At 49.4% G+C, this 27507-nt stretch overlaps 1 protein-coding gene across 1 annotated transcript in view; it reads left to right on the top strand.

The window, feature by feature from the left end:
- Nucleotides 1-1089: 1089 nt before the first annotated feature.
- CARMIL2 (capping protein regulator and myosin 1 linker 2) overlaps nt 1090-27507 on the top strand; it is a 131178-nt gene continuing 104760 nt past the window's right edge. The window contains exons 1-8 of the mRNA XM_074968329.1: nt 1090-1129; nt 5592-5683; nt 5946-5996; nt 10729-10788; nt 14170-14291; nt 15866-15963; nt 16929-16999; nt 19689-19762. Of these exons, the coding sequence (XP_074824430.1) occupies nt 1090-1129; nt 5592-5683; nt 5946-5996; nt 10729-10788; nt 14170-14291; nt 15866-15963; nt 16929-16999; nt 19689-19762 (608 nt within the window). The remainder of the gene's footprint in view (nt 1130-5591; nt 5684-5945; nt 5997-10728; nt 10789-14169; nt 14292-15865; nt 15964-16928; nt 17000-19688; nt 19763-27507) is intronic.

Raw genomic sequence — 27507 nt, 5'->3', positions numbered from 1 at the left:
ACTCCCGCAGGGCGGGCGAAGGCAAATCAGCCACCATCCCCCTCTCATTCTTGTCCTGTCCGACTCCTGGCTGGCAGGAATCCACCAATAACCGGCTAAGGGGCTGGAGAGGGAGGCACGTGGAGGAGCGGGGAGCAGATAGCAGGGTGAACCCCAGGGGAAGAGGCTTGACGCTGGGCCTGTGATGAACAGATGCTGCTCCCCGGCTTGGGAAACGTGTTCCCTGTGCAGACTGTCCCAGCTGCCCTGGGAGATGCAGGTGCCCTTGGCGGGCTGAGCTGAGGCCAAGTCAAGGGGGAGCCGCTTTTTGTGTCCTGAGGTGTGAGCAGCAAAGCAGGAGTTAAGGAAACCCCCTCCACACCCCACTGGAGATCTCAGCCTGGGCTATGGGGAGGGGGCCCATCAATAGGGGCTTGATATCTGGAAAAAACTCTGCTCAAAAAGCCCCAAGGGCTGGAATAGCAGGGAGCTGAGGGTGGGGCTGGAAGGTCACTGACAGAGCTGTGTGTGAGCGGAGCCCGGGAGCTGGGAGAGCCGGGATTCGGGGCAGCGGCAGGGTTATATGTGTGGGGAGCCCTGGAGTGGACTAGCAGGGGGACTGTGGGTCAGGATTGAGGAGCGCTGGTAGAGCTGTGGTGTGGGAGAGCTCAGGGCTGGGACAGCAGGGTGACGGGGGGAGATGGTGGATTAGGATTAAGGGGAAAGGAGAAATAACTGTTTCCGCACTTGTGTTGAGCTCCTCTTCCCTGCCAAGCCAGAGCAGTTTGTGGGCTGCTGTCCCCTGGCGTTTGTCTCCTCGGCAGGGCACTGTTGTTTCGGCGAATGCCGTCGCCGTCTCTGGGCCTGCGTGGGCTGCTAGCTTAGACGCTTTCATTTTGCTCCACTTGCTCTCTGGCTGAATCGTGGCTGAGGGGCAGGAAGAGGCAGCTTGAGGGAGGAGGGGTGCAAAGCAGCGGCACTACCGGTTGGTAAGTAACCTCATCGTTTCCTCTGAGCAGGGCCAGTTTCATTCTGACTGCAGGCTGGGCTGAAAGATGCTGCTCTGGTAGCCCGTGCAGCTACCTTGGCCAGTCTCCCAGGAGCCCCAGGATGGCTCTCTCCCCGGTAGGGATCCCATGCCACCTGCAAGGTAAGCAGCACCCTTTTCAGAGCTTCCCAGAGCCACTGAGGCCACGTGGAAGGTGGTGAGGCCTGGCTTGCTCCCTGTGCTCTCTGTGCCTGCTTTGTCGTGGGGCCAACTGCACAGGGTGGGAGCTGGGTCTTTGTTTCTTTATTTCTCTAGATGTTGTAGAGGGGAGAGCAAGGGGCTGGGACTCAGGACTCCTGGGTTCTCTCCTGGCTCTGATGCTGATGTACTGAGTGAGCTTGGGAAAGTCTCTAGGACCAAAAATTTCCATTCATTTAGGGTGCCCAGCTTGGGACATGCTCTTCAGAGGAGCTGACGATCCTATTGGTGCTAACGTGATTTACCGGTGCATAGCCCCGCTGCAGACTGGGCTCTGAGTCCCAGCAGAGTCCCCACAATCCACCCCTGAAGTGGCTGCTTTGGAAAACCTGGCCTTACCAGTATTTGGCTGAGCATGTGAGGGTCTCTGTCTGTAACGTGATAACTTTTGAACACCTCATCTGATCCAGGCCAAAGTTTCAGGGAATCTTCTCGGCATCTGTGGGCAGACCCCGACTGGTCCTCACCAAAATCAGAAGAATGGAAGGGGAAAATTAGACATCACAGGGTGGCTGGCCCCTTTAAATGAGCCAGGCCCAGTGCCCCTGTGCCATGCAGCTGCTCCCAGTTTGGCTAGCTGAAGGGACAGGGCAGCACCTGGGGCTGTGAAGGATCAGGGAAGATTGCAGAGGGAGGTGATCCCTTGCAGAAGCTGTAGGAGGTTCAGGGGGAAGGGAGGAAGAAGATCAGCAAGAGGAGTTTGCTGGCTGACCTCCCCAGGCTGGAGAGCCGGGGCTGAAGGCCAGGGAGCAGCAAAGGGAGCTGCCTGTGAGGGCTGGAGAGGGCAGAGAGCCAGGGGAACAGTGTCAGGGCCACCTGTGGCTTATCTGAGATAAGGCTAATGGACTGGGGGGTGAGGGGTGCTCCCCTGGTGAGAGGCTGGGGGCTTCCCCCTGGGAAGAGTGGGATGGCACTCCAGCTGGGAGGGCAGGGGTGGCTGTCCTGGGGGAAGGTGGATGGTGCTGGAGTATGGTATGTGCTATATCTGCGAAGTAGATGCCATGGGGTGGTAAAGGCTATATGTGCTGGGGATACGTGGACTTGGATTGGGGTTGGCATGGATTACTTGCACTGCGTTTCTGTAATAAACCCTAATCCCCGTGCTCTGACCCCACTCCCCGGCAGGAGCACCGGGTGGAGGGAGGGAGGGAGACTGCAGGCCAAAGGGGTGGGGAGAAGCCCCCACTTGCTCTGATACAGAGCCCCATAAACTATAATCCGCCTCTGCCAGGGAGGGGCGTTATGAAGGCAAGGCCTGCCTGAAGGGCCCTGGGATTAGGGCATCCGGGGAGGAGGGGGAACGGGGAACTGTTCACAAGGGGGCGCATGGAGCCCCTGGCATCTAGGTAGCAGACCCAGCTTCTGCTGCTGCCCCCGGGGTAATTGGGTGCAGATCAAAGGGCTAGTTGATAGCAGCCATTAGCACCTTCTTGGTAAGTTACAGACTCCTAGTTCCTGTTCATCTTAAAAAGACTATGAGGAGAGGAGTCCTTGTGGCACCTTAGAGACTAACAAATTTATTTGGGCATAAGCTTTTGTGAGCTACAGCTCACTTCATTGGATGCATGGAGTGAAAATATAGGAGCAGGTATAAATACATGAAAGGATGGGGGCTTGCTTTACCAAGCGTGAGGTCAGTCTAATGAGTTAAATCAATTAACAGCAGGATACCAAGGGAGGAAAAATAACTTTTGAAGTGATAAGAGAGTGGCCCATTACAGACAGTTGACAAGAAGGTGTGAGTAACAGTAGGGAGAAATTAGTAGTGGGGAAATTAAGTTTAGGTTTTGTAGTGACCCAATCACTCCCAGTCTCTATCGACGCCTAATCTGATGGTATCCAGTTTGCAAATTACTGACACCCTAATCTCCCTAGCAGACAGAAAAGAATTATGAATGGTGAGAAGGATGGGTGGGGGTGGGGGAGTGACAAAACCCTGAGCTGGGGGAAAGAGGAACTGGGGAGCCACACAGAGATCTTTGTATGCAGGGGGGAGAACGGGGGACAGGCCATGGAGGACACAGCCCCTGGCATGGGGGAAAGGTGGAATGGGGACACACCCAGCCCCTGGCATGGGGGAGGGCATGTGGTGGAGGGGAGAATAGGGCATTGTGGTATGGGGGGAGGAATGGAGGGCACACACAGAGCTTCTGGCAGGAGGGGTCTGTGCAGTGTGCTCGGATAAGGGAAGCTACAAAGCATCCCCCACTCTGGGGTTTCGGATCTGCACAGACAAAGGCCGTGGTTGCAGACAGTCAGTAGCCGGAGGAGCCATAGCTTAGACCAGCAAGAGCAAGAAGCTTAAACTCCACATCCCCCACGGCCACCAAGCCACGTACCTAAAACAGGGCACCGGCAGCCAGGAGTCTAACGGCAAGCCAGCCAGATCAGAACAAAACACTTGTGAACAGAGCCAGGTCTGATGTCCGCTCCTGCCACTGGAGGAGCTGGCTGTGTAACCCATGAGGCAGGGGTGCAATGGGTCTCCCTCTGGGCCGGGTCACGGAGGGCGTGTGTCTGTGCCAGCCCCCAGGCAGGGAGCCTGGCTCTCTAGTTCAGCCTGTGGATGTGGGTGGAGGCCCCCGGTTCAATCTCTGGTGTTGGCCAAGATGGCATCTGTCATAGCTGCAGCCCTTCCAAGTTTTCCTGGCAAAGAGAAATCAGCCAGTTAAGAGAGACCGGGAGGGAGCGGGAAAGGCTGGAAGGAGGGTCCAGAGAAGCCCAGGGTCTCAGAGAGGTGAGATCTCTTCTCCCCCGATCCCCACATGTCTGGGGAGAAGCTAATTCAGACATTGTGGTAATATTAGGGTCACGGTGATCAACTGAGTTTCATGTGAGTGCAGCCAATTGGTACAGGAAGATGTGTCTACACAAGAACATTTTCTTTGTGATGTAAGCCAAAGTCTGACCAGACAGCTCAAAACTCTGCACCGCCAATGTCTCTTCGGGTAGATGTAGTGACCTCCCTCTGGGATTGTCTCAGCATCTGAAGTTGCCAAAGCATCTTGTCGCCGATCTTTGCGTTTCTGGGTGGAATGGATGTAATTGTTGACAATTTAGCAATTGGGGAAAAATGATCACAATGAGAGACTGTGTAGTGATCTGCAGTGTGACAAAGAAAAGGGCTTTAAACTGGACGGGAGCAAACTCCTCGTTGGTCTGAGCAAGATTCCTTACAAAGGACATACAGGGATGAAGGAGATCAACTGGACACAAGAAAGGCGGAGGCAATTTCACAAATAGCCCCCAGACAAGGAGGCCTCAAAGATCCCAGGAGAGTCAGGGGTCCTCAGGCAACATATCTAAGCAATGCATCCTTGCCATGTTACAATGACATTCTGTGCTTGAGCACTGTCCAAAATGGCACTTGGGTGACCAGCAAGGGAAAAGCTTTTGGGAGTGAAAGAAAAATCCTCACAGAGGCACATTTACGGCAAGTCTGAGATGAAGAGCGAGCCTGAGGGGCTGCCGACCCAGGGTGTTCGCTCCTGGCAAGCCAGGGAGGGACTACAGCACACCAGCTTGCTGAGCAGTAACAGCCTGTGTGGACACTGCTACAATGCACTAACAGTTCTGCAGTGCACTGGGACAAACAGCAATGTCCATGTGGGACATTACTTCATGACAAGCTATTGCTCTGTAGAGCTTCACCAGGGCTTCTCATATGCTAATGTCCCATGTAGACAAGTCCTGAGATCTCCGTGTGTTCGAAAACAAGAAGTGGGTGTGTGATCAGAAAGCCCTTGAGGTTCAGTGCTGGAAGGCTATTAATAGATGTCCAAGAAGAGGCAGAATGATCCTCTTGTGTGTCCTGGGTCAGACCATCTCCCCAGACCCCACCCTGGACATCTTCAGGTGTGTCAGCCATTTGTGGTGGTTATTATTGGTTTTGGAGGGTAACGATAGTCATTGCTATCAGTGGATACCAGCCGCTGTCATGTGACAAGGGAATTAATGTATTTCCATGCCATGTGACTGGCATGCCATGCCATGTGACTGGCAGCAGGACATGAAGAAAGGGTTCAGATTGATACAATGGTTTAGGGGATTGAGATCCATTAAAATCAGCATGTCTAAATCCCCTAGACTGCTTTGAAAATCTCACCCCAGTCTCTCTTACCTGCATCCCCAGGTGTTATCCTCCTGTTACCCCCTCCATGAGCCCCATATAGGGGCATGGGGAATTCAGTTGCTGGCCAGACTCTGCTGAGAATGAAAAGCAGGGGTTAGCTAGTGCTGGCTCTGACGTAGATGGCATCTCACAGGGCGCTTTGGGGAGACCCCAGTTTCTTTCACATGGGCCGCTGACAGGCTGATCAGCCTGCCTATCTCTGCCAGCTTGTTTGATTGGGTGTTGTCTTTTCAGACAGCATCACCGCCTTGCTGGGGCCGAAGGAAATAATCCTGGTGAAGCCTGTCCAGCTGCAGGTCAAATCCAAGTATGAAGACGACATCTTGGTACGTTCTGGTAACTCAAGAATTGCATCCCAGTGTTCTGGGTCTGAGCCTAGAATTCCCAGGCTTGAGTCTCTGAAATGTTCTGATGTCACCTAACACTCGGTAATTTTACCCTCCTAAGGTAAAAATGTCCAAGCAGGGGGCTAGAATGGAAACAGTTATGTGCCCTGAACTGCTCCTCCAGGGTTAGTAGGGAGTATAAATGCACAGCACTTACCCTCTCAGTAATCACAGCTGTGACTCTGATTTCCCTCCTGTGCAGGTTTTAACCCCCTGGAGGGCATATGTGCTGCAGGTGATGCTCCCGGTCAGGGTAAGTGCTTTCTCTGCGTGCAACGCTTTGGAGGCTGACATAGAATCATAGAATATCAGGGTTGGAAGGGACCTCAGGAGGTCATCTAGTCCAACCCCCTGCTCAAAGCAGGACCAATCCCCAACTAAATCATCCCAACCAGGGCTTTGTCAAGTCTGACCTTAAAAACCTCTAAGGAAGGAGATTGCACCACCTCCCTAGGTAACTCATTCCAGTGCTTCACCACCCTCCTAGTGAAAAAGTTTTTCCTAATATCCAACCTAAATCTCCCCCACTGCAACTGGAGACCATTACTCCTTGTTCTGTCATCTGCTACCATTGAGAACAGTCTAGATCCATCCTCTTTGAAACCCCCTTTCAGGTAGTTGAAAGCAGCTATCAAATCCCCCCTCATTCTTCTCTTCCACAGACTAAACAATCCCAGTTCCCTCAGCCTCTCCTCATAAGTCATGTGTTCCAGTCCCCTCGTCATTTTTGTTGCCCTCCGCTGGACTCTTTCTAATTTTTCCACCTCCTTCTTGTAGTGTGGGGCCCAAAACTGGACACAGTACTCCAGATGAGGCCTCACTAATGCTGAATAGAGGGGAACGATCATGTCCCTCGATCTGTTGGCAAAGCTCCTACTTACACATCCCAAAGTGCCTAGGTCCTTTTCTGCAGAACTGCTACCGAGCCATTCGGTCCCTAGTCTGTAGTGGTGCATGGGGTTCTTCCGTCCTAAGTGCAGGACTTTGCACTTGTCCTTGTTGAACCTCATCAGATTTCTTTTGGCCAAATCCTCTAATTTCTCTAGGGCCCTCTGAATCCTATCCTTACCCTCCAGCGTATCTACCTCTCCTCCTAGTTTAGTGTCATCTGCAAACTTGCTGAGAGTGCAATCCACACCATCCTCCAGATCATTTATGAAGATATTGAACAAAACCGGCCCCAGGACTGAAGCTTGGGGCACTCCACTTGATATCGGCTGCCAACTAGACATGGAGCCATTGATCACTACCCGTTGAGCCCGATGATCTAGCCAGCTTTCTATCCACCTTATAGTCCATTCATCCAGCCCATACTTCTTTAACTTGCTGGCAAGAATACTGTGGGAGACCATGTCAAAAGCTTTGCTAAAGTCAAGGAATAGCACGTCCACTGCTTTCCGCTCATCCACAGAGCCAGTTATCTCATCACAGAAGGCAATTAGGTTAGCCAGGCATGACTTGCCCTTGGTGAATCCATGCTGACTGTTCCTGATCACTTTCCTCTCCTCTAAGTGCTTCAGAATTGATTCCTTGAGGACCTGCTCCATGATTTTTCCAGGGACTGAGGTGAGGCTGACTGACCAGTAGTTCCATGAGCTGCACTTTTCCCAGGAGCATTAAGCTTTTCATGTATCTGGCATATGACCTTTAAAAGCAAAATGGATGGAAGGTGATCTCTAGTGTGGGGGTGGGTGGGGAAGTAGTGGGGCCATGGGGGGAGTTGGGGAGACAGGTAACCTCTTCCAAAGCTAGGAAACTGTGCAGGTACTAATTTTCCAAGCTACAGCCCAGTCAGCATTCAATCCCACAGGCAGAGTGTGGTGAGAAGGCACCTGGAACATGCACAGTCCATGTCTAGTCCAAACTCCCTCCCCCTGGGGCTTAGCTTTGTTAGGAGTAACACAACAGAAGCCTTGGTCTAAGCTGGGCTGTTCCTAGCATTTCCCTGCAGAACCCTTGATGTCTCTGACCCAGGTCACAGACTCAGAGACTCAGAGAATCTCAGGGTTGGAAGGGACCTCAGGAGGTCCCCTAGTCCCACCCCCTGCTCAAAGCAGGACCAATCCCCACCTAAATCATCCCAGCCAGGGGTTTGTCGAGCCTGACCTTAAAAACCTCTAAGGATGGAGATTCCACCACCTCCCTAGGTAACCCATTCCAGTGCTTCACCACCCTCCTAGTGAAATAGTTTTTCCTAATATCCAACATAAACCTTCCCCACTGCAACTTGAGACCATTACTCCTTGTTCTGTCATCTGCCACCACTGAGAACAGTCTAGATCCATCCTCTTTCGAACCCCCTTCAGGTAGTTGAAGGCTGCTATCAAATCACCCCTCGCTCTTCTCTTCTGCAGACTAAATAACCCCAGTTCCCTCGGCGCTCCTCGTAAGTCATTTGCCCCAGCCCCCTAATCATTTTCATTGCCCTCCGCTGGACTCTCTCCAATTTGTCCACATCCCTTTTGTAGCGGGGGGACCAAAACTGGACACAATACTCCAGGTATGGCTTCACCAGTGCCGAATTGAAGGGAATAATCACGTCCCTTGATCTGCTGGCAATGCTCCTACTAATACGGCCCAATATGCCGCTGGCTTTCTTGGCAACAAGGGCACACTGTTGTCTCACCCAGATTCTCATCCACTGTGATCCCCAGGTCCTTTTCTGCGGAACTGCTGCTTAGCTAGTCGATCCCCAGCCTGTAGCGGTGCATGGGATTCTTCCATCCTAAGTGCAGGACTCTGCACTTGTCCTTGTTGAACCTCCCCAGATTTCTTTTGGCCCAATCCTCCAATTTCTCTAGGTCACTCTGGACCCTATCCCTACCCTCCAGCATATCTACCTCTCCCCCCAGCTTAGTGTCATCTGCAAACTTGCTGAGGGTGCAATCCACACCATCCTCCAGATCATTAATAAAGATGTTGAACAAAACCAGCCCCAGGACCGACCCCTGGGGCACTCCACTGGATATGAGAATGATTGGGAACAATTCTCCAACTTGTCAAGCTCGTTTTGAATTTGAATCCTGTCCTCCAGAGTGTGTGGAACCCCTCCCAGCTTGGTGTCATCTGCTCATGATAAAAGCATACTCCACTCCGCTATCCAAGTCATTGATGAAAATACTGACTCATACCAGACCCAGGACGGAGCCCCATGGGACCCCACTAGAAATGTTATGAGTGGTCAGGAGAAGCTGGTAGCAACAGTTATTGTGTCAAAGGGCTTTGGCCTAGGCCTGTTGAAGTCACTGGGAACTTTGCACAAGCCCATTACCTGGTTAGCCAGGCAGGCTTCTCATAAAGGCCCCCAACGGCTGAACCTTGCCCAGGAGCACGGGTGATATTGCTGGTCTTGCAATGCATTATGGGCTGGAAAAATCTCACCCTCATTGCTCAGCTGGGCCAAACCCACACTCAAGCCTGCTCCTGGCCCCTCTGTGAACACCCTTCATCCCTTGCCCCTTCCCAGAACCAGCATCCCCATGCCCAGCTCCCGCCTTGTCCCTCCCATAAACTACAGCCCCTTGCAGATCCCAGTGCTTTGTGTAGAACTGACTGCTCCAGTAGTTGCATGACATTCCTGATCTCTGCTGCATCAGCAGGAAGAGCGGGAGTCCCAAGGGCAAGTTCTCAGTAGGAAAGTTCAAGGATTTAGACCCTGGCCTCGCCCTTTCAACTGCACGAGCACAATAAGGGTTTCCCAGTGAAAGCTCCATTGAGCCCCCAGAATTCTTCCTGCTACAAGGGAGGAGCAGGGCAGCAGGGGAAGCCACTCTAGGCACTAACACAGCTGGCCTCACATGAAGATGGGAGCTGCGGGAGATGGTCGCTCTCCTTGTCAGCCTGACAAATGCTAACAATGTGGCAGTGAGCAACTCCGCAAAGTTAGCTGTCTGTCAAGCAAAGCAGACAAGGAGGAAGTGCCTGCGGAAGCTGCAGCTGGGTATAAACAAGGGGGCCCTGGCCAGGTGGTGCATCTGTGAGCACTTGGGGTAAACTCATATGCGACTGGGGCGTGCAAACACAACCCCCTGTGTCCAAAGGGAGGGGAGCTGGGGCCAGGTTCCTGGAGCACAACACACGCAGAGCATTGTGTGCAGAGAGGGGCTGAAGAAGGATCTCGAGTTTCTTTTTTAAACTTTCCAAGTTTCCCATGTGCCCACTGAAATCCCCATCGCCTTTCCCCCGCGGAGGAAGTGTCGCAGGGAGCATAATGGAAAGCAAATGGCTACAGCCTGAGTGATAGCTCTGAGTGCTGTGAACCGCCTGGGTCAGCTCGCTGGCCAGTGACGGGCAAAGCCGGTCATGCCAACGCTGTTCACTATGTCTCCGCTATCAAAGTGTGTGTGAGGGGGCAGAACTGCTCCTGGCCGGTGTGTGCTCTGGTGGCTCCTTGGCATTGTCTCTGGCCCTCTCTCTGTGACGGGGCACAAAGGCCGGGGAGGGGGTGCTGGCTGGCTGAGGGAACAGAAAGGGCTCAGCATTGCTTGCCCTTGCTGAGATGGGGTTTTTGGGGTGTCCCAGAGGGAAGGTGGGGCATAGACACTGACACCCTGGGGTGTGGTGCACCAACCATGCCCATCAGCTGCAGCTGGATTGGTGGGTGCCTCTGGGAGCTGGGCCCTGGGCTCCAGCACACCACCCTGCATGGGAGACTGGCTCCGTGCTGTTGGGGTGGGTGGGTGGGGAGGGAGCTCAGGCTGGGAATTAGGCGTTCGGTTTGAGGTGACTGGGAGGGGAGTCAGGCTGGGGTTGGGGGCCAGGGTGCGGGGGGCCCAACAGGGAGAGTGGGCTGGTGCTGGGATGGATTTAGGGCTGCTGGGGGTAGCTTATGTCCCACTGCTGGCAGGGGCAGGACTGGGTTGGACTCCGGCAGGTCGGGCAGCAGGGGCGCTGTGCCACACTTGGCCCCTGGCAGTCCGTGTGGGTGGCAGCCCGTGTGGGGGCTGGGCAGGGGCCTGGCCATGGTCTGACTCTTTTCTCCCCAGGTGTGGAGCAGCTTCAGCTTCCTGGAGGTGAGAGAGATCGCGATCCAGGAGCCCAGCCTGGTGAGTGCAGCCAGGGGCCACCCCTCAGGACCCAAAATGACAGCCCATCCCCCCTCATCGGGACAGCCCATCCCTCTCTCATCCCTGGCCGTCAGGACAACTCTCCCCCATCCACCTTACTGGGACACCCACCCCCATCAGGACAGCCCCAGGATACTCTCCTGCACCCATCCTGTTGGAACACCCCCCCCCCCCCACAATCCAATCTTATGGGGACATCCCCAGAGACCCTGGCCTGGCAGGGACCTCCTGGGGAAGCCCCGAGTCCGGGCAGATGGAAGGCGCTGCTGCAGAGGGGGAGATCTGGCACTGGCCAGGTGCCCTCCCCAGGGGAGGGACCTGAGTCTGCCCAGGCCAGTGCCACCCCTGGTGTCCCAGAGCACTGTGAGTTGAGTAGCGCCCTAGAGCCAGGGATGGGAAGGTGCAAAACATCCATCCCAAGAGAGCGTTTTCCCCACTGCTGCAAAAAGAGCCAGTGAGGAGCAACCTTCCTTCAGTGCTGGGGAGGCAGGACCCCATGGTGCCAGGTGCTGGACAAACGCAGAACACAGAGACAGTGGTGCTGGGGTAGGCTTGAGGTCTCTTGCCAACTGTGATGCTGTGGGTAGTTTCCTGCCTCTCCGTGACTCTGTTTTGGTGACATTAACTGAGCTCTAAGATCTAGACTAAATGTTCATTCCTATTTATTGGCTGGCAAACGAAGCCCCTTACTGAAATGCTATCCTTATATTTCCCAGTACCCTTGCCTCCAGGAGCCAGGGTACAGCCCAAATAAATCTAGAATCAGTCTGAACAGACCTGTGAGCTGCGAGGTCTGAGTCGCAAAGAGAGGGCTGGCTTTGTTTGTCTGAGTGATGCTACTTTCCAGTGGGACTGGAAAAGCTTCAGCTCCATTTGTACCTCTAACTTCAGTAGAACAAAAGGGGCTCGTGCATGTTGCAGGTCATGGCAGTGTAAAATGTTTGGCAGGAAAATAAGAGAGTTCACGTTATTATCTTTTCTTGTGTCCACAGCTTCTCCTGTGTTGCAGGGTCTTGGTGTGTGTCATGTGTGTCTAGAAGAAAAAGGAAAAGGAGTACTTGTGGCACCTTAGAGACTAACCAGTTTATTTGAGCATGAGCTTTCGTGAGCTACAGCTCACTTCATCGGATGCATGGCCATGCATCCGATGAAGTGAGCTGTAGCTCACGAAAGCTCATGCTCAAATAAACTGGTTAGTCTCTAAGGTGCCACAAGTACTCCTTTTCCTTTTTCTTTTTACGAATACAGACTAACACGGCTGTTACTCTGAAACATGTGTGTCTAGATTATCCAGGCCAATCCAAATTTAGCTGGAGGGTGTGTTAAAACCTGGTAAAGCCTCTTACAGAGGAGATTAGGTATCTGGCAAACCTGAACGTTGCCTGACCTGTAAAAAAGGCAACATAAGAAAACACCATTCTGAATGCTTTGAATGAAGCCCCAGTCAGACCGCAGCTGCTGTTAGCCAGCACAGTTTGCTATTTGTGTGATTGATGTAAATGTTGCTGCGGCTGTGGATAACCATAGTCTAGAAGTTGCTGCTGTTTGTTGGGAGTTACGTAGTCAGTCCCTTCAGCAATCCGGTTATGTGTTTCACTAGAACCTTGTTTGTGGAGTGGGAAATGGGAAGTCTATTACAAGAATCACATGTATCATTAACAAAGACATTGCTAGAGAGGATTTGCAAAGAATGGTCACAGGAGTAAAAGAAGGAAGGACTTGGGTGGACTGGAAATGTATATTAGAACTAGAAGAAGTATGTTAGTCAAACACGAGTTATTGGACTCGGTACAGGAGTAAATGGGTGACATTTTGTGGCATGTGTAACACAAGGAGTCAAACTAGTTGATCTAATGGTCCCATCTGGCTTCACAAAGAATTTACTGGACAAAATTCAGATGCAATCTCAGAGTTCAAAGGCTCTGCTCCCTCTGCTATTGGCCTACTTCTCCTGGTGACCCCCCAGAAAAATAGCAATTGACTTGTCTTACAAAGCTATGGTGAGAATTTGCCAGGCGTAAAATACTCATCATGCTTACCTTGATGACATGTGAAGAACAAATATTTTAGTCATCTGTCAGAAACGTGTGTCCCCAGAGCAGCTAGACTTTGGCAAGGCTGGCCTATGAGAATTGTGCTTTTCCAGATTAAGTGCAAAGTATTCCTTTGTTTTTCATGTAGCTAATAATCCTCTGAAACAGATTAGCTACAGGAAGACTGGCTTGGGCGATTTGCTCCTGGCTTCCAGGGGTTACATTTTCCAGGGGGTTCTCCAGGCACTTCCCCTGCCTTGGGGGTTTGCTCCGGTGGGTGAGGTGCTGGAGCTGCGTCTGGAGGCCTGCAGAGAGCAGCAAGAGGTGAATTTATTGGATTTAGTGCAGTCTTGTGAAATCCTCCTGCCCTGCGGGGCCAGTGAGTTATTCTGATGGGCCAATAAAGCATGATTAATTGTTGTCTTTATTCTCATGGCAAGGGATGGGGGCAGAGTGAGAAGATTTTTATGCATGGGTTTGTACGTTTTCATGAGAAATTTGCCAAACTGCTGTAGCATAAGGATGGTTTAGTTGTTTATTTCCTGATGATACGGCTGCTAGTTTATTTCTGACAGTTTGTTATGGAGGCCCCATTTGCAATCTCACCATTAAGACTGTGTTGAGTTCTCCACTGAAAGCCAGGATTCAGCCAGTTTGTTGTGTATGAAAAATCCTCGTCAAAATTACAGCCCTGGCTTGTTGAGTATGGAATGAATTTTCTCAGAATTTAGTGAATCCATTAATTATGTCAGGAGTTAACATTTAATCTAAAAATGGATTCTTTCATAAATGCGACACCCTGTACCTGACCTTTTTATTTAACCCTAATGCTTTTGGTAACAGGGTAACACTGACTGCAAGTAGTGAAGCCAGGAGGGGGGAAATCAAGTCAGGTGTGTCTTAAAATCAGTTTTATCTGGAACCACAAACCAATGGTTATTGCAAGGTGTCACAGCAGGGCAGAGTTAAGGTTGTTTGGGTGCCACAATTGCACATTTCTGTCCCTTAACTGGTTTGCATTTCTTTTAAGTTTAGCCTTAACTTAGGATTTCCTGGGTTTATAATACTTTGGTTTTAGAGCACGTACAGTACCTGTAACATATTCTATGCCAAATTGCTGATAAGTTTTCTCAAGCTTCGCACCATTGAAACTTAGTCTTTGTCTGAGAATTATAAGTAATAACACTAAGGATATTTAGCACAGCAAGAGCTCGCCATCTTAGCACACGGCTTCACTCATTTGCTCCCTTTGTGGTAGCATCTGAGGGGTTTTATGAAATGTATTTTCTGCTTGCTGCCTCAAATGTCATTCATCTCATCCCCTCAGGTTGTCATAGATACAGATACAGCCTCTTACGCCTTCCGGCTCGTGTCGCTGGACGACTTGGAGCAGGTGGTCAGCCATGTCACCATGTCGCTTAAGAAGGTCTTTCCAGACTCTTCCCCTGGGTAAGGCTGTTCCTGAAACATTTGCTTAGTGGTTATAATGGGACAGCCTGCCTTGTTGCTGGCGGAGCTCTGATGAGATCTCCGAGAGCTCCCTGACCCTATATTTTGCTTGTACAGTAACTCCTTGCTTAACGTTGTAGTTATGTTCCTGAAAAATGCTACTTTAAGCGAAACAATGATGAGGAAATTGGATTCACTTAAAAGAATTAATGTAAATGGGGGGGGGGGTTAGGTTCCAGGGAAATGTTTGTACACAGCAATGATGACTGTGAAGCTTGGTTGAAGTGGTGGAGTAAGAGGGTGGGTTATTTCCCAGGGGATGCCTTACTGCTAAATGATGAACTAGCATTCGGCTGAGCCCTCAAGGGTTAACGCATTGTTGTTAATGTAGCCCCACACTCTACAAGGCAGCACGAATGGAGGGAGGGGAGACAGCATGGCAGAGAAAGACAGAGACATATACTGTGTATGTGAGAGAGACGTGCATTGCCCCTTTAAGTATGCTGACACCACTCTAAGTACATTGCCCTTTTAAGTAGATCAGCAAGTTGAGATAAAAAGAAAAGGAGGACTTGTGGCACCTTAGAGACTAACAAGTTTATCTGAGCATAAGATTTCGTGAGGTACAGCTCACTTGAGATAGCAGCTGCTACCAGCAAGCTCCCTCTGTCCTGAGCCCTGTCCTGAACCAACCCCGGCTCTGTGGAGATGGGCTAAAGGAGCAGGAGGGGCAGGAGCAGGGGGGAGCGGGACACCCTGACATTAGCACCCTTCCTCTCCCAACTTCCACAGCAAGCAGGAGGCTCCCAGGAGTGGCTCCCAGGCAGAGGGCAGGAGCAGCACACAGCGGTGGGGGGAGGGACAGCTGAAGTGCCCGGCAATTGTTAGCCTGCTGGGCGGCTGCCGCACAGGGAACTTAGGGGAGCAGGGAGCTGCTGGGGGGCTGCCGGTCCACCCTGGTTCCAAGCCCCCCCAGCTCGCTGCAACGGGCTGCTCTTCCTGCCAGCAGTGGACAAAGCAGGCGGCTGCCAAACAACGTTCTAAGGGACCATAGCGCAACTTTAAACGAGCATGTTCCTGAATTGATCAGCGAGGTAACAACGAAACAGCGTTAACCGGGACAACGTTAAGTGAGGTGTTACTGTACAGAATTTAAATTTGGGGCCGAATGTATGTGTGTTACAATGTCCCTCTAGTACAAAGGCAGTTGGGCTAGTGGATAGGGCTCTGGACTGGGTTCTATTCCTGGCTCCCCCACTGGCCTGTTGGGTGATCTTGGGCAACTCACTTCACCACTCTGCGCCTCAGTTTCCCCAACTATAAAATGGGGATAATGATACAGCTCTCCTCTGTAAAGTGCTTTGAGATCTGCTAATGGAAAAGTGCTAGATAGGAGCTAGGGATTATAAGAAAGAATGCATAAAGGGTATGCAGGATTACAAAGTAAATTCATATGAAGTGTTCCTAATAGAGTAAGCTCACCTGTTTCCAGTCAATATAGCCAATATGTAGGATTGAGAATGTTTTCTACCTAGCACCCCATTTCTTTACTTACCCTGGATTATTTTTCATAGAAAACTGCTCAAAAACTATCCCCCCAGTTTGTTCGAGAGAATTCGAAGGATAACAGACTCCCTGGAGGAAATGCTGCAGAATAACCAAGGACCGTGTGGTAATCAGACTGTGCTTTGTGCACATACCTCACAGAAAAGAGAAATACTGTGAAGAGCCCTCACACACCAAGGGTTGGGAGACTTAGTGGCTTGGGGTGGAGTTTTCAAAAGCTCTGTTGAATTCAGTGGAAGCAGAGCTAGGGCAATGCAAAGTGCTTTTGGAAAAATCCCACCTTTGCTGTTCAGCAATTAACTTTCATCAGGAAGAAAATAAGTGATAGCTAACACTGGTGCCTGCAGTCATCTGCATGTTAGGCACGGTGCATACCCTTGGCAGGAATCTGACCATTTGGAGTAGCTCTGGCCATTGTCATAAGGTGGGAAAAATATTTACATGACATTGGCACCAGTCCTGCAAACACTTCCGTATGTATTGTATTCCCACGAGTAGCCCCATTGAAGTCAGTTGCGTGTCTGAGGCAGGGTTCCTGTGGGGGAAAAAATTGTATGTGACCATGTAATTAAAGGTTACCCCATGATTACACACAAGGGGGCATCATTAATGTTGCCTGTGCATTTCCTAACTTTTTCAGGCTTAGCTTTGCAATCTTTTTTTTATATATATTGCAATATTTTCTCCTATAATTTATATAAGAAAAAGTTTGTAAATGGAATTCTGTGATCAAAACATTCTGATTTAAATAAAGGATCATTTAGCCTGAGAAGTTTGTGTATTACAAATAATGTCTTGGTCCAGTAAAAGAGATTAGATAACAATGAAAGAAAGAATCAAGATAAGTAATTAATGAGTCAGTCAGCACCAAACAGAGAGGCACCCAATCCATGATTCAGCATTGTGCTGGGAGAAGCGAGGGTTTAATTGGACTTTTAATTCTAGCCCTCTCTTTTCTGGATTCCAAACTGTATTAGTTTCTATCCTTCCCCAGATGTCCCTTTTTGTCTTTCTACATTCTCTCCATGAGCTGCTGCTAACGTTTCTGTCAATATAATCTTCCATTTGTAGGTGGGTTTTCGGAGACATATGCTGCTTTATGTGACTACAACGGCTTTACCTTCAGAGAGGAGATCCAGTGGGTAAGCTTGTATGGAAGCAATTTCAACAGGTCATTTTAAGGTCATAACATTAGGGGAGTTATCAGATGGTTTTTGTACCTATCTGAAACAATACCTGCTGTCTCTCCAGTTGATTATAAGCTATCCTTTGGGGGGCACAAGGGGGAAAGGGCTACGTTTTTATTTAATTTAGGCAAATTTTGCCCCCTTTGCTTGTAGTGGAGTGTGCTTGCATGATTGTCAAGGAAATCTCAGCAGCAACACCAGTCACTAAATAATCAGCATTGGAAATTACATTGCACTGTTTGCACTGGAGAGATACAGCTGGACAAAGGGAGCCAAGCAGATGAAAATGCTGTATAACAGCATTTGAGAGGATCTCATGAAACCTCCTGAAAATAACTTCATATTAGGTGGGATCTGAGCTCTGTCCAGGGGCTTGGGAACTGGCTGAAGAGCAGTAAATTCCCTGTAAGGAGCTGGGAGGAGGTGCCTAACGACATGGTGCCAAGATCCGTGGGAGGTCGTCTTTTTAGCATCTTTGTTAACTGTCTGGAAGCATGGAACCTTCACCCCACTCGAGATGATACTAAAGACGTTGCAAACAGCAAATTGGAAAGAGCAGTAATTCAAAGGGCTCTGAAATCCAGGAATAAAATAGGCAAGTGAGATTGAAACCAAGAGAGATTTTTAACTGTTGGCCAAACTATCAAGGGATGCGGTGAACTCTCCATGTCTTGATGTCTTCAGTTCCAGGCTGGCCGCCTCTCTGGAAGATGTGCTTTAGTCCAACACAAAGACTCAATACTGGGGTAGCTGGGTGTTACACAGGGGGTCCAAGTAGATGATCTAATGGTCCCTCCTGGCTGTATGATTCATAATAGTTCTGGGGAAGAATTACATGGAACAGATCCTTGTGGGCAGGGAGGTCCATGGAAAGAGAGCTGGGTGTGATCAGGAAGAATCAGGTTAGACCCAGCTTTGTAAGGCAACATGTTGGGTATAAAAGAACTGTGGCATGGCATTTAGGGCTGCGTGCCCTCCATCTAGGAGGGAGATGGCAGCCCTGCCCCTTGCGTGCTGTGTCCGTTTTCAAGCTACTTTGGGCCATCCAGCTAGCAGCAAGCTGATGCTCAGCGAAATGAGAGAACAGATGAAGGGGTTGATTTGATAAGAGATTAAATGAACTCCATCACAGTATTTCATAATGTGCTGACTCAGGGCGGAGGGTGAAGCCTTTGAGGTGAAATTGAACAAAGGGAAACTGAGGCTGACTATGAGGAGAAAGTGTCCCAGTGCTGTGAGATCGGTTGAAGTGTGGAGGAGCCATTCGAGGCCAGCAGGCAGCAGTGAGGAGTCCTCAGGCTTCAGCCTTTCTTTTTTGGGAACGTCTTCAGAGACATGTCCTCCTCCTTCTCCTTCTCCTTCTCATCCTTCCAGCCAGTCCAGGCAGCTTTCAGAGCAGCAATGCCTTGCGTGTCGTGGGGACATGGCTGGGCCCAATCCTTGGCAAGGCCCTGTCCCTAAAATGAATCCCCCAGTCACTGGGCATACTCCTGCCGTCCCCCTGCCCCAGCCCAGGAGGCTTATGGCCAGGGGTGAAGGTAAAACACAGGACTTACTGGTTTGGGGTCCTGTGCCTCTGGCGGAAGGGGCAGGGGTTGGGAGGTCAGCATCCCCCAGCCAGCCCATCTGCGCTGCCTGGCCCGCACCGCCCAGGGCTCCAGCGGCGGTTTAAAGAGCGGTGGCGAGGGGGTGTCAACGACGTTAAAGCGCTTCTGTGGTAGTGCTTTAAAGTCAGCTGGGTACGGGACGGTACCGGTGGCCACTTTTTACTGGTACACCGTACTGGCCCGTACTGGCTTCCTTGCACCCCTGCTTACGGCACAGGCTAGGCCTCAAGTGGGCCTTGAAGAGTTTTATGATGATCAGTGTCTGAGGCCTTCCCTCTTTGTGGCCAAGGCCAAACAGCTTCACGCCTAGACACCAGCGCCTGACCCGGGTCTCCCTCAGCAGCCAGATCTTCTCTTAGAGATTCAGGTGCCCACAAAGAAAGGGGCCCAATCTCACAGAGATCAGATGCCCTCATGTTGGCCAGCTCGACACGGTTGGTCTGTGGCAGGCGCATCCTTCAGACTCCAAGCGGCTGATCTGTGACTTTTTTTATGTTGGAGGGAGGTTGGTGGGGATAGTGGGTGTATTAGGGATGGGTTTCCCTTCCTTTGCTGTAACTTCTCACTGCTGGCTGCTTCCCCACTCAGGAGGGTCAGTGGATGGTCTTGTCCCCTGCAGAGAGCTACCTCTTCTCTCTGCTAATTCCTCTTCTCCTAGAAAGCCCAGCAGGTGATCCAGCCGTACTCTGGGACCTCTGCTCTCTTGCTCTGAAATAGCCCCGGTTTTTGTTCTCTCTCCTATGTTCCCATGAGTGTTAAATTCAGCTCTGGATGATGTGATTGTGGAGAGCTCGTGCAGCCTGGTTGATAGCTCTGCTGCTGCCCCCGAGCCTGCGCGGGTGAGGACTCCCCTCTTTCGAGGGGTGCTGGGTCAGCTTTCCAGGAGGAGGTCAAGAATGTCCTGTGGTGTGATGTCTGGCGAATGCAGACTATTCGAAGCTGACGCTCAGCATGTGTCCTGACCAGCGCCATGCTGCGCTGTAATCCGGCTTTGCAGCGTTTCTCTGAGCTAATATGCTAACCTGTCTGTCTGTTAGGATGTGGACAATATCTACCACAGCCAAGACTGCCGAGAGTTCAACCTGTTGGACTTCGCTCACCTAGAGAGCAGGTGAGTTGCTGCTGAAATCTGTGATCAAGATCATGCAAGACAAAGACGAGTAGCAAAATATGTTGTACTTGTAGCTACCCTGAGAATATCATTATACACAGGGGCCGGCGGCCCTTTTAGCTAAACGTGCCTGCAGAGCAGCATTTCCAAGTGGATTTGTGCAGTACTCTGAAAAGTGACTCTCTATAAAACTGGCCTCTTCGTACTCCCAGGCTGGCTCCTCATGTGTATTGGAGTCCAGTCAGCTGGCTTTAGTGACTGAGGGCTGATCTACATGCAAACTGGCCTGGAAATAATGAAATGGGGTAATTCACCCCTTTGTATTTTCGCATGATTCTGTCTGTGTGCACTCTTAGCTCAATCTGTGTGTGTCTTATTTGGATTTAGTTTTGTCAGTGGGGAAAAATAAGATTTAAAATCTTTTGTTTTTTTTCCACTGACAAACTAAATAAAAGGAAGACACTCGTCAGCTGAACTAAGAATGTCCACATGCAAAATTGCCCCAAAAGAACAAAAGCTGTGAGTTACTTTGTTATTCTGGTGCCAGTTTGTTTGTAAACAAGCCCTAAGATAAGTGTTTGTTGTTCTTTTTACTCTGGTTATCTCTACAGGGCCAGTCCAGCCATGGGAGAGTAGAAGTGTGAATGAGCATCATTAATTTGCCAAGGTGCCTGTTAGATTTTCAGGCGGCAATTTAACAAGCTCTGTTTACTAATTTGATAAATGCTGTGGCCGCTACTGGGATGGAATTGAAAAAGGATAACCCCTTTTCATAATAATAGGGAATGCTAGAGGAGCTCTTTCATTGGCAGGTCTCAAAGTGCTTTACAGAGGACTCAGGGCCACCATACTTATTTTAGCAACGGGGGAAGTCACAGTCTCACAAGGTCACCCAGCAAGCCAATAGCCCAGCCAGGAATAAAACCCAGGTCTCCCACGTCACAGTCCGTTGCTTTACCCATTAGGCAACACTGCTTAGCACAGTACTTTTACTGAGTTCAGGGAGCACTCATTTGCTAATGTTAGGTGCCTTTCCGTGCTACTTTTGATAGTACTTTTCAAATCAGGGCACTTGGTTGCTCTTAGCCACTCAATAGGATTTTTAATTCACCAAGAAGCACTTAGGTCTGCAATTAGTAGGTTTATAGATCAAGTTGATGTACATAAAATATTTGAAGCCTGTACCATGTGCAAAATATACATGCACTCTAGTGAGCAATTAACACCGACCGGTGTTGAGGCCCAGGGGCCAGCAGCTATATACAGGAACAATACAAATCACTAGTCTTTCAGTTGTTCTGCTACTTCTGTTGATATCCAGTAGATGGCGCAGGTGAATAGTAAACTCCTTTGATCCTTTTGTTATCGGAGGCTTTTTATGTTTCATTCATCTCAAGGGTTGTATTATGTAAGCAGGGGAATAGTCCCGCTATTGTGGGGAACTTTTCTGTCTTACACACTACCCCGGTGAAGTGGGCTCGCAAAAGGATCTGAGTCCTCGCTCCCACTCCCTGTACCCAGAAGCCTGCCTGACCTCAAGGGCTCCCCTTCCACTCTCCTGTGTGGCAAAGTCCTCGTAACCCCAACAAGGCTGGGCCCAGGATTCCTGGGGGGCTCGACCCCCAATCTTGTCATGGTTACCTAGGACAGAGGCTAGGGTGTCCCCACCCCGGGGTACTCTCTCTGCACTGGACACTTCCCTGACCCACTGATCATTACATACAGTTCAAAGCAAATACCATTTATTAAACAGCAATCAATTAAAAAAAAAAGGAAAAACTGGGAAATGTTAAAGGAAAACCCATCACCCCGCTCTTTGGCATGAGGACACCACAACCAGCATCTCTGGGATCTCAGGGAAGTTCAGTCTGTTCCTCACACGTCCCAGGCCTCCTTCTCAGGCCCTGGCTGTGCTGCAGAGATGCTATGGGTCGGACACTTGCTCTGGCAGTGGCCACACACCCTCAGGCTTTAGGTGGCAGGACCCTTCTTCCCAGTGTCAGCACCCCCGTCGGGGTTACGATCCCACTCCGAGTCTGGCCTGCCAGGCCTCTTGGCTGGGCTGTCTCCCTGCACTGAGCCCTCTGCCCAGGGTCCCCCTCGCTCTCCCCAGCTGCTCACTGCACCTGGCTCCAGACTGCTCCAGCCCGAGCCTCAGCTCCAGCTCCACCACTCTGCCTCAGCACCGCTGCTGCTGCTGCCCTGCCTCCAGCTCCCTGGGCTGCTGCTCTGGCCCCTCTGGCTCTGGTTGCTCAGCCCTGCTCCCAGCACACGTCTGCTCCCTGGGCTGCTTCTGTGACTGCTCCCGGCACTGAATCATAGAATCATAGGCACCACCAAAAAACCCCTGGGCAGGTCACCTCATCCTACGAAACCAAGCAGTGCTGGGTCTCAGAGAGGCTTACATGGAAGACCCCACTCCTTCATGGAGGTAAGATCCATTTACTAATAGACTCATAGAATCATAGACTTTAAGGTCAGAAGAGACCATTATGATCATCTAGTCTGACCTCCTGCACAACGCAGGCCACAGAATCTTGCTCACCCATTCCTGTAACAAACTAATCTATGTCTGACCTATTAAGTCCTCAAATTGTGGTTTAAAGACTTCAAGGTGCCAGAGAATCCTACAGCAAGCGACACATGCCCCACGACTCAGGGGAAAGCGAACCCCCCCTGGGGCCTCTGCCAATCTGCCCTGGAGGAAAATTCCTTCCCGACTCCAAATATGGCGATCAGCTAAACCCTGAGCATGTGGGCAACACTCACCAGCCAGACACCCAGGAAAGAATTCTCTGTAGTAACTCAGATCCCACCCATCTAACATCCCATCACAGGCCATTGGGCATATCTACCGCTAATAGTCAAAAATCAATTAATTGCCAAAATTAGGCTATCCCATCATACCATCCCCTCCATAAACTTATCAAGCTTAGTCTTGAAGCCAGATATGTCTTTTGCCCCCACTGCTTCCCTTGGAAGGCTGTTCCAGAACTTCACTCCTCTGATGGTTAGAAACCTTCATCTAATTTCAAGTCTAAACTTCCTGATGGCCAGTTTATATCCATTTGTTCTTGTGTCCACATTGGTACTGAGCTTAAATAATTCTTCTCCCTCCATGGTATTTATCCCTCTGATATATTTATAGATAGCAATCATATCTCCCCTCAGCCTTCTTTTGGTTAGGCTAAACAAGCTAAGCTCTTTGAGTCTCCTTTCATAAGACAGGTTTTCCATTCCTCGGATCATCCTAGTAGCCCTTCTCTGTACCTGTTCCAGTTTGAATTCATCCTTCTTAAACATGGGAGACCAGAACTGCACACAGTATTCCAGGTGAGGCCTCACCAGTGCCTTGTATAACAGTACTAAAACCTCCTTATCTCTACTGGAAATACCTCTCCTGATGCATCCCAAGACCGCATTAGCTTTTTTCACGGCCATATTACATTGGCAGCTCATAGTCATCCTGTGGTCAACTAATACTCCGAGGTCCTTCTCCTCCTCTGTTACTTCCAACTGATGCATCCCCAGTTTATAACAAAAATTCTTGTTATTAATCCCTAAATGCATGACCTTGCACTTTTCACTATTAAATTTCATCCTATTACTATTACTCCAGTTTACAATGTCATCCAGATCTTCCTGTATGATATCCCAGTCCTTCTCTGTATTGGCAATACCTCCCAGCTTCGTGTCATCCGCAAACTTTATTAGCACATTCCCGCTTTTTGTGCCAAGGTCAGTAATAAAAAGATTAAATAAGATTGGTCCCAAAACCAATCCCTGAGGAACTCCACTAGTAATCTCCTTCCAGTCTGACAGTTCACCTTTCAGTGTGACCCCTTGTAGCCTCCCCTTTAACCAGTTCCTTATCCACCTTTCAGTTTTCATATTGATCCCCATCTTTTCCAATTTAGCTAATAATTCCCCATGTGGAACCGTATCAAATGCCTTATTGAAATCGAGGTAAATTAGATCCACTGCGTTTCCTTTGTCTAAAAAATCTGTTATCTTCTCAAAGAAGGAGATCAGGTTGGTTTGGCACGATCTACCTTTTGTAAAACCATGTTGTATTTTGTCCCAATTACCATTGACCTCAATGTCCTTAACTACTTTCTCTCTCAATTTTTTTTCCAAGACCTTGCATACTACAGATGTCAAACTATCAGGCCTGTAGTTACCTGGATCACTTTTTTTCCCTTTCCTAAAAATAGGAACTACATTAGCAATTCTCCAGTCGTATGGTACAACCCCTGAGTTTACAGATTCATTAAAAATTCTTGCTAATGGATTTGCAATTTCATGTGTCAGTTCCTTTAATATTCTTGGATGAAGATTATCTGGGCCCCCCGATTTAGTCCCATTAAGCTGTTTGAGTTTGGCTTCTACCTCAGATGTGGTAATATTTACCTCCATATCCTCATTCCCATTTGTCGCCCTACCATTATCCCTAAGCTCCTCATTAGCCTCATTAAAGACTGAGGCAAAGTATTTGTTTAGATATTGGGCCATGCCTAGATTATCCTTAACCGCCACTCCATCCTCAGTGTTTAGCGGTCCCATGTCTTCTTTCTTTGTTTTCTTCTTATTTATATGGCTATAGAACCTTTTACTATTGGTTTTAATTCCCTTTGCAAGGTCCAACTCTTCATGGCTTTTGACCTTTCTCACTTTATCCCTACATGTTCTGGCCTCAATAAGGTAGCTTTCCTTGCTGATCCCTCCCATCTTCCACTCCCTGTATGCTTTCTGCTTTTCCTTAATCACCTCTCTGAGATGCTTGGTCTACAACTCCTGCCTATGAATTTTTTCCCCTTTCTTGGGATGCAGGCTTCTGACAGTTTCTGCAACTTTGATTTGAAATAATTCCAGGCCTTCTCTGCCTTTAGATACACAAGTTCTTCAGTCCAATCCACTTCCCTAACTAATTTCCTTAATTTTTTAAAGTTAGCCCTTTTGAAATCAAAAATCCTAGTCACAGATCTGTTTTTGTTTATCCTTTCATTTTGTTTCAACTGAATTAGCTCATGATAGCTCAAACCAAGGTTGTCCCCTACAACCATTTCTTCTATGAGGTCCTCACTACTCACCAAAACCAAATCTAAAATGGCATCCCCTCTGTTGGTTCAGCAACTGCTTGGTGAAAGAATCCGTCAGCTACCGCATTCAGGAAAATCTGAGCCTAGTACTTGTCCTCCAGTCTATATCTGGGAAGTTAAAGTCTCCCATGATCACATAATTCCCATTAGTATTTACTTCATTAAAAACAACATTAAAGAGGTCTCTATCCATATCCAAATTAGATCCTGGCTGTCTGTAGCACACCCCAAGCACTATCCCAGGGCAGGCTCTAGTAGCTTTCTTCCACAATGTGATTTTTGCCCAGACAGACTCTGTCTTATCCTTTCCATCACTTCTTATTTCTTTACCGTCTATCTCATCATTGATATACAATACTACTCCACCACCTTTGCCTTTATTTCTGTCTTTCCTAAAGAGCACATACCCTTCAATACCTGTAGTCCAGTCATGACTACTATTCCACCATGTTTCTGTTATCCCTATAATATCTGGTTTCACTTCATGCATCAGTAACTCTAGTTCATAGAATCATAGAATATCAGGGTTGGAAGGGACCTTAGGAGGTCATCTAGTCCAACCCCCTGCTCAAAGCAGGACCAATCCCCAACTAAATCATCCCAGCCAGGGCTTTGTCAAGCCTGACCTTAAAAACTTCAAAGGAAGGAGATTCCACCACCTCCCTAGGTAATGCATTCCAGTGCTTCACCACCCCTCTAGTGAAAAAGTTTTTCCCTAAACCTCCCCCACTGCAACTTGAGACCATTAGTCCTCGTTCTGTCATCTGCTGCCACTGAGAACAGTCTAGATCCATCCTCTTTGGAACCACCTCTCAGGTAGTTGAAAGCAGCTATCAAATCCCCCATCATTCTTCTCTTCCGCAGACTAAACAATCCCAGTTCCCTCAGCCTCTCCTCATAACTCATGTGTTCCAGTCCCCTAATCATTTTTGTTGCCCTCCGCTGGACGTTTTCCAATTTTGTCACATCCTTCTTGTAGTGTGGGGCCCAAAACTGGACATAGTACTCCAGATGAGGCCTCACCAATGTCGAATAGAGGGGAACGATCATGTCCCTCGATCTGCTGGCAATGCCCCTACTTATACATCCCAAAATGCCATTGGCCTTCTTGGCAACAAGGGCACACTGTTGACTCATATCCAGCTTCTCGTCCACTGTAACCCCTAGGTCCTTTTCTGCAGAACTGCTGCCTAGCCATTCGGTCCCTAGTCTGTAGCCATGCATGGGATTCTTCCGTCCTAAGTGCAGGACTCTGCACTTGTCCTTGTTGAACCTCATCAGATTTCTTTTGGCCCAATCCTCCAATTTGTCGAGGGCCCTCTGTATCCTATCCCTACCCTCCAGCGTATCTACCTCTCCTCCCAGTTTAGTGTCATCTGCAAACTTGCTGAGGGTGCAATCCACGCCATCCTCCAGATCATTAATGAAGATATTGAACAAAACCACCCCAGGACCGACCCTTGGGGCACTCCGCTTGATACCGGCTGCCAACTAGACATGGAGCCATTGATCACTACCTGTTGAGCCCGACAATCTAGCCACCTTTCTATCCACTTTATAGTCCATTCATCCAGGACATACTTCTTTAATTTACTGGCAAGAATACTATGGGAGACCGTGTCAAAAGCTTTGCTAAAGTCAAGGAATAACACGTCCACTGCTTTCCCTTCATCCACAGAGCCAGTTATCTCATCATAGAAGGCAATTAGATTAGTTAGGCATGACTTGCCCTTGGTGAATCCATGCTGACTGTTCCTGATCACTTTCCTCTCATCTAAGTGCTTCAGAATTGATTCCTTGAGGACCTGCTCCATGATTTTTCCAGGGACTGAGGTGAGGCTTACTGGCCTGTAGTTCCCCAGATAACGCCTTCTTCCCTTTTTTAAAAGATGGGCACTACATTAGCCTTTTTCCAGTCGTCCGGGACCTCCCCCAATCGCCATGAGTTTTCAAAGATAATGGCCAATGGCTCTGCAATCACATCCGCCAACTCCTTTAGCACTCTTGGATGCAGTGCATCCGGCCCCATAGATTTGTGCTCGTCCAGCTTTTCTAAATAGTCTTGAACCACTTCTTTCTTCACAGAGGGCTGGTCACCTCCTCCCTATGCTGTGCTGCCCAGTGCAGTAGTCTGGGAGCTGACCTTGTTTGTGAAGACAGAGGCAAAAAAAGCATTGAGTACATTAGCTTTTTTCACATCCTGTGTCATTAGGTTGCCTCCCTCATTCAGTGGGACAATCAGTGGATTCTTTCCTGCTCCCGTTAGGATCCTCTTCAGCCTCAGGTCCACATCCCGTATCTTAGCACCCAGCAGACAGCACACCCTTCTGTTCTCTGGATCAGCTCTGGTTACAGGCCTGTATATCCTTCTCAGTAAGGAGTCCCCAGTCATGTAGATCTGCCTTTTCCTGGTGATGGTGTGATTCTCTGGTCTATCCCCTGTTCCCTCTGGCTGCAACTCTTCTTGATTCCTATTCTCCCTTGCAATCCTCTGCAACCCATCCCGTATCCTCCTGGGGCTCATATTTGGTGTTTTTATCTCCATTGACTCTTCCCCTCTTCCTATAGGACTAGCTGCTCTTCTCTTCTTCCTTGCCCTCTCACCTTCAGTGACCACCTGCTTCATTTTCCAACTCCACAAACCTG

The sequence above is a fragment of the Natator depressus genome, chromosome 12 (assembly GCF_965152275.1).
Source record: "Natator depressus isolate rNatDep1 chromosome 12, rNatDep2.hap1, whole genome shotgun sequence".
NCBI classification, from domain to species: domain Eukaryota; kingdom Metazoa; phylum Chordata; order Testudines; family Cheloniidae; genus Natator; species Natator depressus.
Note: the sequence above shows the minus strand (reverse complement) of the source record. Positions and strands in the feature narration are given on the sequence as shown.